This window comes from Borostomias antarcticus (assembly GCF_949987555.1).
Source record: "Borostomias antarcticus genome assembly, chromosome: 1".
Lineage (NCBI taxonomy): Eukaryota > Metazoa > Chordata > Actinopteri > Stomiiformes > Stomiidae > Borostomias > Borostomias antarcticus.
In genome coordinates this window covers 43,340,108-43,350,826 of record NC_140234.1, presented here as the reverse complement: position 1 = coordinate 43,350,826, position 10,719 = coordinate 43,340,108, and the positions used below count along the sequence as shown (strand labels likewise).

The 10,719-nt window shown below is 43.7% G+C and overlaps 1 protein-coding gene across 2 annotated transcripts in view; it reads left to right on the top strand.

Moving 5' to 3' along the window:
• Positions 1-1,333: 1,333 nt before the first annotated feature.
• LOC311317157 (amyloid protein-binding protein 2-like) overlaps positions 1,334-10,719 on the top strand; it is a 24,066-nt gene continuing 14,680 nt past the window's right edge. The window contains exons 1-9 of one of the 2 annotated variants that reach the window (XM_084448188.1): positions 1,334-1,697; positions 6,074-6,162; positions 7,200-7,351; positions 7,531-7,654; positions 7,995-8,163; positions 8,297-8,386; positions 8,653-8,720; positions 8,918-9,023; positions 9,305-9,429. In XM_084448188.1, coding sequence (XP_084304314.1) covers positions 1,560-1,697; positions 6,074-6,162; positions 7,200-7,351; positions 7,531-7,654; positions 7,995-8,163; positions 8,297-8,386; positions 8,653-8,720; positions 8,918-9,023; positions 9,305-9,429 — 1,061 coding nt within the window. In that variant the 5' untranslated portion in view covers positions 1,334-1,559. Of the gene's footprint in view, positions 1,698-6,073; positions 6,163-6,866; positions 6,920-7,199; positions 7,352-7,530; positions 7,655-7,994; positions 8,164-8,296; positions 8,387-8,652; positions 8,721-8,917; positions 9,024-9,304; positions 9,430-10,719 lie in introns of those variants that run through there. The other variant, XM_084448189.1, reaches the window with a different exon arrangement.

Here is a 10,719-nt window from a genome sequence, read left to right as displayed (position 1 = left end):
CATGGCTGTAAGCCAGCACACCTAGAATAGCGTTTGTCCGGTTATCACTCCCTCCCTCCCTCCGGTCAATGTTGACCTGCATTTCTCTGTTGGCACCACAAGAGGCAGTAGTCCCAGCACACCAAAATAAAGATGGACACCAAAACCAACCCGCTGATCTCTGCTGCACAAGTAGAGTAGTGGTGAGAGCATATGACTCCCACCCGGGAGACAGGGGTTCAAGGCCCCGGTGGGGATGACTTTATGGGACTATACCCGAAACCTCCACACATTCATCCTTTCACTCCAATCTTTTTATCACTTACCTTTGTCCAGAAACAGAAGTTGAACCAATTGCAGCAAAATAGCTAACATTACAGGACTCATCAGTGTAACTGCTTTAGCCAATGACCGCTACCATTAATGTTACGGAAGCTGCTGATAGTTGTTGTGAGCTCATGAGCTAACTGGCTATCCCGCTCCTGGATTAGAATTGGAAGCATTGGAACTGATGTGTCCAGCCGACATCTTAATTTATCAGACATTATTTCATGTGATTTCAATTCACAGCTATTTCAGTGGCGTGACTAGCTTCCGTCCTACCAGTCCTGAATAGAAACAAGCCAGCCACGCACATAAGCCAGGCTGGACCAGGCCAGGGGTCTGTTTCATAAAGCTGGCTACTGGGTAAGCCTGACTTCTGCACAATGTAAAACCCGGAAAGCTATGTTTTACTTTTACAGTCCATGTTCCAGATTTGAATAGATTCCAGGTTTTACTCGTTGCAAAAGTCAGGTTTGCTCAGTTAGCTTTATGAAACAGACCCCTGGTTTTTATAAAATGTGTGGAGCGACAACAGTAGCCACCTCAGAGAAAAGGATTTCATCTTTCAAAAAATGTCTTCACTTCAGTGAGTAACAAATGATATTGTCTTTTGATGTGGTAATGTAGACCAAGTGTAAAAAGTCTATGGCGCAATGAATGGTCCCTGGCAGGGTGGGGTATAGCCCCGAATAGAATACCAATGTGGACCAGGGCTAAATTAGCCCACGCTACACCTCTCCACTGAGTTTCATCGAAATCGGTCTGGTAGTTTTTGCGTAATCCTGCTAACAAATAAACCAATAAACCAACACACGCCACCAAAAACATTACTTCTTTCCCAGCTGGGGTGGAGATAACGAATTATTATTATTATTGTTGTTGTTGTTGTTGTTGTTGTTCTCTTGAGCAACCACAACCCGATAGCTCCATGCCACAATCGCACTGACCGCGCTGCACGTTCCAAATTTTGCGCGTAACGTAATTGCGTCAACCCCCACCATGAATGTCGGGGTAGGAGCAGAGAGAGGAGGTGGGAGACATGCGGAGATGGATAACAGCCACAAATATGGAGATGTGACGGCTATCTAGGGTTTTTATTACAGCACGGCGGATGCGCTGCAATGTTTTTGACTGATATTGTAGCCCATGGTTTATGAAGAGTTGCAGAGAAAGTGGTTTTTACCCCAGTTAGGTCGAGGCTGGTGTGAGTTGTTGGAGGGGGGCTGTTGCTGGCTTTGGGAGAAGGAAAACACAACATGGCCGCTGTGGAGCTAGAATGGATCCCAGAAACATTGTACAACACTGCTATCTCAGCAGTGGTGGATAACTATAGTCGATCGCGAAGGGACATTCGCTCCCTTCCAGAAAATATACAATTTGATGTGTACTATAAGGTAAGGACTACCGCCGTAGGATCCAGCCTGGCTAACTAGCTAGCACTAGCTAACGCGCTAGCCTGTTATGTGCTAGTGCTAGGTTTCAATTTTTTTAAGAGGATGCTTGTTGTGGCTTGAACTAACGTTATCTAGCTTACTGACTAGGCTAGCTAACTTACTTCAGTAACTTGGATATGCAACGAGGCTGTCAGACGTTGGCTTAATGCACAATTAACGATACCCTCGTGGCCCCCTGCTCCATTTAAACAAGCTAACGTCATATAGATATTTAGCTAGTTTTGGGTCTAAGATGAATCAGGTTATTATTCCCCAAGTGAACTTGTATTACCTTTGCTTTAGTCAACTAGTGCTTAGTTAACTATTTGGTTTGAACAGGAGGCACAGAGACACTCCTATATGGTTTGTTTACCTGTTCTAGTTCTGGCTGTGACGTTTGCCCAGGGGGTGTAATGTAATGTCGCCACACCCTGGCTTTTAACACACTTCCACAGTTAAACTGGGACAGACTGGGACTTGTTGTTGTTGTTGTTGTTGTAGATAATTGCAAACATACAGTGTGCACGTGACCGAGTATCTGATATTATTTTCCCTTTAATATGTCTGTGTCTGGCAATGCCTATACGCACATCCAGTGTCATGCTCTGGTTGGACAACCTCAAAACAAATTAATAGTTATTTAGCAACATATTTAAAGAGATTATATTAGTTTTGGCTCTGCCGTGTGCCCAGCAAGAATGATAGAGATACACAAGTGTTTACTGTATTATGTATTAATCTGCCTACTTGAAAGATGCCACAAAATATGCTTGTCACTGCCCGGGATAAAGTATGGCCAGCCGGTCATTATTGAAAAATAAGAGCCCGACAGTGTGTTTTGTAATGCATAGAAGGGCTCTTATTTTTCCAATAATGACCATGTTAACAATTTATAGATAAGCGATTCATGGTTGTTAAAGATTTGCTCGAGCACGTGAATTTTACTCGATCTACTATCAAACAATGTGCTCTACTATCAAACAACGTGTTGTTTGATATAGGGCTGCACAATATAGGCCTATGGTTTATGCATCACCATGGCAATGTGCACATGCGCAATAGTCACATCGCAAGGGCCTGCAATGTTGTTCTCTTTTTTCCCTGCTATGTTAACTCAAAACATGTCATGCTACAAACTTTTTGGTCAACTTTTTAATTTGGATGACTGTCAAAAACTAAGAGACGCATTATTAGTAGGCGTTTTGGAACGCAGTCAAGACACTTGGCTACCGGTGTAAGCAGACTCGAGGATCACTGTTTAGTTCTAACCTCATATAGGACATAGGCCTGTATGTTTACAAGTTTACTTATTTCTGTTTTAAACAAACAAAATATACTGCAATATATATCGCAAAAAAATTGCATCGCTGCAATGCATGTTTTTGTCAATATCGCCCAGCCCTAGTTTTATAGTAGATCAAGTAAATTTCAGGTGCTAGCAGGGTTTTTCCTGGCTCAGAATGGGTCTTTGGGGGGTGATGCGCACACATTTTGGGGGAAACCTCTGTTACAATACCAAGTAGCCTACCAGCATATATATAGGCCTGTATTCTTTGCTGTCGTACTGACTGAGCTCACTTTTCACAATCGTGGGAAATCTCCCAACATGACATAAAATGGATATGAAGACAAAAGATACTGATAATAACCTGTCTATTATTTATCTGGATTACTAGTGGTCCAAACCATGGACAATGCAAGAAAGAGGGATGAGCTGCACTTCAAACAAGCCATCAGACACATTTGGAGAAGATTTGAATTGCTATTTTTATTCTAAATTTTTAGCATTTTGGCACTGCATTTTCCTTTGGCTCTGGCTAAAATCTCTTTGGGGGGCGCCAAAAAATACTCTATGCAGGGAAAACCCTGGCTAGAGCAAATCCTTAACAACCATGAATCACTTATCGATTAATTGTTAACATCATACGCAGGGCTGAAAATTAACACCCGCCACCCGCCAATGGCGGGTAAAATTTCCATTTGGCGACTAAATTTCGGAGGCTATCCGCCACGCTGGTGGGTAAATGTTTGTACCAATAGAGTCATGTAATAAATTATGCGTGCGATGTCGCCACATCCATGCCATAGACCGGCGTTCTGTTTTTTGTGTGTTGCACTTAAATAGCTCCCCCGCTGCACCAAATAAAGTTTTCAGTCACATGACTGTTGCGGAGCCTCGCGCACTAGGAGAGACTGGTGACGCGAGGCTACTCGCGCACAGAAAATCTTTCCCATTTACCTCAGAGGACGCGCGCTACTACAGGCTGTGAATATGTTACAGTATATGTATTTTGTTCATAAACACATAAAGACCATGAGGTTAAGGCTTGGATCATGTATATCTCATATTTGTGTAGGGTTAGGTAGTTATGGATAATTCTACACCGTGGAAGTGAATGCAAATGAATAATTGAATTTCTATTAATTGCAATGTTTCTAGGCATCGAATTGAAACAGATGTAGGCCTATAATGTGACAAAAAAGGCAATTTATTATTTTGGCCGGTAAAATTATTTCACCAGCGAAATGGTTCTGTGTGCTTGGACAAGGGGCATTTTCCGAGATTGGCTTGATGAGAATGGATCCACAGCAGCCAAAACCGTTATTAACGCTTTAGAATGTTCAGCAACTTTCAACTTTCTCCCATAGACATATAATGTGTTAGTGTCTGCCCTAACGGCCCTAAAGGCAGCGGTCAATATTGCTAATTGACTCTGGTCAATTATTGAGAAATAAGAGAAATACAAGAAATAATTTACCTGTACAATGCGCGATTGTCCAATCTGAATCAAATATTTCAGAGAGCCGTGTAATAAAGGCTACTTAAAATGACATTTTTTATGACATGACATTCCTGATAAATAGGGATGAAAGATGGTAGTAGTTAAGTCTATCTCAGCCACTGAGCTGAACGTGGAGTGGCACTGAACTTTACAACTTCCAGCTCAGCACATTTTGATGACATGCCAGACATCAGCAATTTGCTTTGTTTGAAGCCTTTGAACGATAGGGGACAGCAGCCCCCAATCACAAACAACAAATCCATAATATGCTTTTCATTAGTAGTCAGTTAGATATTCTATATTGCATAATTGGCATAGTGTAGGCTAGCAGGGGATGTTTCTAATAATTATCAAGTTGTCACAGAGGTTGCAATTCAAAGGCGTTGCCTGTTCCAAGGCACAACAGTGGGCATTGTACGCCGACCCCCCTCCACATTCTCACAATGACACAAAACTGACCCAGTATTACAATGTCCTCCAAATCAGAATCAGGGTTATTTAGCCAAGTAGGTTTTCACACATACAAGGAATCTGTTCTGGACTGTTGGTGCCTAACACTAAATAGAGTGCTCCTTGGACAGCTTTAGCAACCTGTTCTGCAGTTTTATATTTCATATTGGGTTAATTTGGGAGCAAACACGGTGAGAACATGCAAACTCCACACAGAAAGGTCTGGGACCGTCTTGCTGTGAGGCGACAGTACTAGGTACTGTGCCACCGTGCCGCACGTGAGCGATTTTTTGGGTTCAGTGTCTTGATCAAGGACACTTCGGCACACTGCCGGTACCTGGAATCGAACCAAGGACCTTGTGATACCCAGCCAGCTGCTCTGCTGAGCTACGTGCCGCCCTACAAGACATGGCCTATATCAAGTAGATCTGAGTAGAGATATAGAAAGTTACCTAAGAATTGAAAAAGATGTTCTGATGAATATCAGATTTGCAACACAGAAATGAAAACTTGATTGGGTAACTTGTGTGTCACAATCCTCATCTGAGTCACCACTTGTTGGCCTGTAGTGAGTATTTGTTTAAATGTCTTTTGGCCGACGTTTAACTTGGGTTCAACAACAAAATTGCTGTTACTCCCTTATCCCGTACACAGCATATCAAGTATAACAGAATGTATCAAGTAATTGAGAAAGCAAACATTTGAGTGCTGAACGGTGCTTTTAGGTCAGCCAACCACAAGCCCCCCTCTAAGCATAATATTATGAAATAGCCCATGAGTTAAATTCTGACTTGTTCCTTGTCATAATAAGAGCCCTATCTTTAGTGAATAAAATTCTGTTGAGCATGAAAATGCTACCACATTTCTATTAAGATACTCTTCTCCAGTGAATTAGTGGTGGGGTTTGAATGGTGTTGCTTGTCCATCAACAAAAGACTGGGGCAGAGTAGCAGAGTGTGCATCGGAGCCATCAATCTGTCCGTGTTCATTTGATCGCACATGACCCACTGACTGTACACCGCCATTGTGTTGCATATCATGTCCTTTGTGTGGCTGGTGAATGAATGTCCTATTGCTAACCTTGCACCCCCCTCCCCCCCACAGCTTTACCAGCAAGGCCGGCTCTGCCAGCTGGGGGGGGAGTTCTGTGAGCTGGAGGTCTTTGCCAAAGTCCTGCGGGCATCAGACAAAAGGTATGAACCGTCCACAATGGGACCAGACCTGGTTTGAATGCTCACACCGACTGTTTACTACCACCGACCTACTACTAGTCATTATCTAGCATCATTATGAGCACAAAGCCTATATTTTACGTAGGAGCAGTTGAAGTTGGGAGCGGATGCCTCCCCTGTTGTATTTGAACTGATGACAAAATGAAAAAATACTGAACGCTAGTTGTTGATTGAGCGTTGCCTGGTTAGACAATGGAGTCACACAGTGGCCAGTTTACTTTTGTGACATGTGGAGTAAAGGTGACCTGAGTCACATGCTCTACCAAGTGTTTTTCATTGCTCAACAAGTGGCGTGTGTGAGGGAAGTGTTCCTTGAATGGGTATGAATAAGCATGCCACTGATGGATCCCATTTCTAGATCACATGACTGGGATATGCAGTCTTGGAAGCAGGCATCTCCCCTTTATGTAACCCCCCTGTTGAGTAAAATAACATTGTGTGACAGGAGTGTGTGACATCGAGCAATACTGGCATGTGACGTAACACTCAAGTGGTGTTGGAAAGATGACAATGTCCTCTAGGCATTGCAGGGGTTGCTTTTGTTTTTAAATAGAAAGATAGTATCTCTATTACCACAACAATCAAGTATCGTTATAACTAGCCTTGGTTTTCACTGTTTTGATCATAGGTTTGACTCATCATCTCAGTGATATTTACTAATGTGAGCAGATTTGATCAAGGGACAGGATGTAGTGCAACCTGCTACTGCAACACAATGGTACTTAAGGAAACTTAAATTGTTGGATATGTTCCTTCAGCCTGCTAGGCTAGTCTGACTGGGGTTATGTCCTTCAGCCTGCTAGGCTAGTCTGACTGGGGTTATGTCCTTCAGCCTGCTAGGCTAGTCTGACTGGGGTTATGTCCTTCAGCCTGCTAGGCTAGTCTGACTGGGGTTATGTCCTCAGGCTCAGTTGCTTGAACATTTTGTGAGGTTCTGTTAACCATGAACCACTGACCACAGACTATCTCTTTGTCCCTCCATCTGTCCCTGTGTTCAGACACCTCCTTCACCACTGCTTCCAGGCCCTGATGGACCACGGAGTGAAGGTGGCCTCTGTGCTGGCCAACTCCTTCAGCTGGCGCTGCTCCTACATTGCCGAGTCCGATGCCCACGTCAAGGAAAAGGCCATCCAGTTTGGCTTTGTGTTGGGTGAGTGGGGAGGTGTGAACAGGCATGACAGCATATTAAATTGTGAAGCAATGCAACAATCCTAGCTGCCTGTCATGCAGTCATCGGGGTCAAGTCAGTATTGAGTTTCTCTTTGTGTTTGGTTTGTCTGTGCTCTGTTGTTGAATCTAGCTGCAGTTCATTCTCTGCCTGTCCTCTAGGTGGCTTCCTGTCTGACGCAGGTTGGTATGGTGATGCGGAGAAGGTGTTCCTGTCATGCCTGCAGCTGTGCACACTACACGACGAGGTCCCTTACTGGTACCGCGCTGTGGAGTGCTGTGTCAGGTCAGTATAGGTGTCCCTCACCCTGCCTGTCAATGATGTTAGGTGATATCACAGCAGCCAAGCCTTATTTTGCCATATTGATAAGTATTGTTTAGCTTCAAACTTTTATTGTGAAACAACTACAAATGTTGTGTGTTCTTCATGTATGTTTACATTTAGAGGTGCACTATTCCTTTTTAAGTCCATGTGACAGTAGTAGCAGCAGTAGCAGCAGTAGGAGAAGCAGTAGGAGCAGTAGGAGACAGTAGTAGCTCTCAGAAGGCTAATGCCATTCGTTCCCTCGTCGGGGCTAACTCCCGCCAACCAACACTCCCCGTGTTCTCTGGCCTCGTCTTCCCAGGCTGCTCCACGTCCGCAACGGCAACTGCAAATACCACCTGGGAGAGGAGACCTTCAAGCTGGCTCAGTCGTACATGGACAAACTAGCCAAACACGGCCACCAGGCCAACAAGGCTGCCCTGTACGGGGAGCTGTGTGCCTTGCTCTTCGCCAAAAGTCACTACGACGAGGTAGGACATGCTGCTAGGGAATGACTCAGATGAAGATCATGTTGAATAAAGATTATTAATTACCATGGCTTTTTTAAAAGTGTTTTGACCAAAATACAGTGGCTGATGTCCTTGTCCTGCTGCTGTATTTCAGGCCTACCAATGGTGTATAGAGGCTATGAAGGAGATCACGCCGGGCCTGCCTGTCAAAGTGGTGGTGGATGTCCTCAGACAAGCCTCCAAGGTAGCCAGTTCTAACAGAGATATTGTTGAGATCTTATAAAATTTAAGAGATGTTGAGAGACATTTGTTTGTTGGAGGACAATTTCACTGGAAGCCTTGCCCACGAGACCTTTGCGGTTATACTGTAGGTCTGTAACAAGTGTCTGACTCGTGATCTAGTGGAGCTGGCCCGTGGACCGTCATCGTTCGATCTGGTTATTTTATCTGGAGCACCACATGGGGAGCAGTGAGTGGTGACTGGCGGGGTTTGTTCATCTGTCTCCGCAGGCCTGTGTGGTGAAGAGGGAGTTCAGGAAGGCAGAACAGCTGATCAAACATGCAGTCTTTCTGGCAAGGTAAGAAGCAGTGCTCACGTTGACCTGACCTTTGACCGAAAGGTCGTTGGTTCAAGATTGGGCCCAGGCCACTTTGAACCATTGCCTGCTTCCTTGAGCAAGGTACATGCCATGGCAACGCCAGCACTAGCTCAAAACATGGTGCTTACTAAATGACTAAAATTGTAATCGATATTTGGAACTACTGTGTGTTTCAGGGAACATTTTGGACACAAGCATCCCAAATACTCAGACACTCTGCTAGACTACGGATTTTACTTGTTAAATGTAGATAATATCTGCCAATCGGTTGCCATTTACCAGGTGGGTCATTTATCAAACACTTGACACAATTTGTGTTGATATATTTTCCATGAAAAGGTTAATGCAAATTGTGATTACAGTTCCTAAAATATTTCAGAATAAATCCAGTTGAACATGCTTTATGTAACAACATATTATTACCAATCAATAATACTCCAACATGCATTCAATTAATAACTTCCACAACAGATTGCATAATCTATAGACATAATAACACATATTTTAACCAATAATTTTAGCAATTTTGAAATGAAATAAAAGCAGCATTCCTCTCCCCGCAGACGGCCCTGGACATCCGGCAGTCTGTGTTTGGAGGGAAGAACATCCACGTAGCGACGGCTCACGAGGACCTAGCCTACTCCTCCTACGTGCATCAGTACAGCTCTGGGAAATTTGACAATGCACTGTGAGCACAGCGCCAATGCTATTCCTGCCCCGGACCCACTAATTACATTACCTAGATAGGTTCCCTTTCAGAAATGCCAGGAGACTATGAATCACTCTCTGTGCCATGTACCTACTGCTTTTACTCTAATAGCATTGAAGGGCATGTAGGTAACGGTCTACTTTGGCTGGGTGCCATTTTAATATGGATGAAAGTTGTGGTTTGGTGTTTTTGGCATACTAAAGGTTTTGCTGATTACTAGAGGAAAAGATGTCCATATTTATTTAAGACATATTTCAACAGTGTACTTTAAGATACTGGGGATTTAGGGTGCGTGTCCACCGGCAAGCTGTACTTTTAGAGCTGGCGCTGTTTTCTCTTTGTTGACAATGGATAATGAGCTCTAGGGCGCTATAAAGACGAGAGCTGTTTATCAAGCGCTGTAGCGCCATGAGCTCTAGGCTTTTTATGGGAGGCATTATGGTTTCAGGTTGTCCGTACGTCCGTCCGTCCGTCCAATGTTTGTTAATACAATATCTCGGGAATGCATTGACGGAATTTCTTCCCCTTTGGTACAAATGTTCACTGGCCCTCAAAGACGAACTGCTTAGATCGTGGGAGTCAAGGGTCACTGTGACCTCCCAAAAGGCGTTTTTGGCCTAGTGAACACTATCTCAGGAATGGCTTGACAGAATGTGTTCATATTTGGCCAAAATGTCTAATTGGACTGAATGAAGAACTGATTAGATTTTGGTGGTCAAAGTTCAAGGTCACTGTGACCTCACAAAATGTGTTTTTGGCCTGATGAACACAATATCTCAAGAAAGGCTTAACGGAATTTGTTCATATTTGGGTAAAATATCCAGTTGGACTCAAGGATTAACTGATTACATTGTGGGGGTCAAAGGTCAAGGGTCACTGACCTCACAAAAGGTGTTTTTGGCCTGCTGAACACGATATCTCAAGAAAGGCTTGACCAGAATTTGTACATATTTGGCCAAAATGTCCAGTTGGACTTAATTAGATTAATTGGATTAGATTTTGGTATTCAAATGCCAAAGGTCAACTGAATGTTAACTGCAACTTGCATTGTTGGGCGGAGGCATTTAGCCGCTATGCGGTTTTTCTAGTTTTGCAGTTGAAAAAAGTTTAACTTTTTGGGCTTGAGCGCAGGTTATAAAAGGCTGTTCTGTTGACGAGGATGATTGGTTTTTGGCAATATCGCAGAGACAGCGAACGTTAGCACTAGCTAACATTAGCCAGCTATATTAACTTGGCTAGTTAGTCTGCAGTCTGCATACAGCTTGTCAG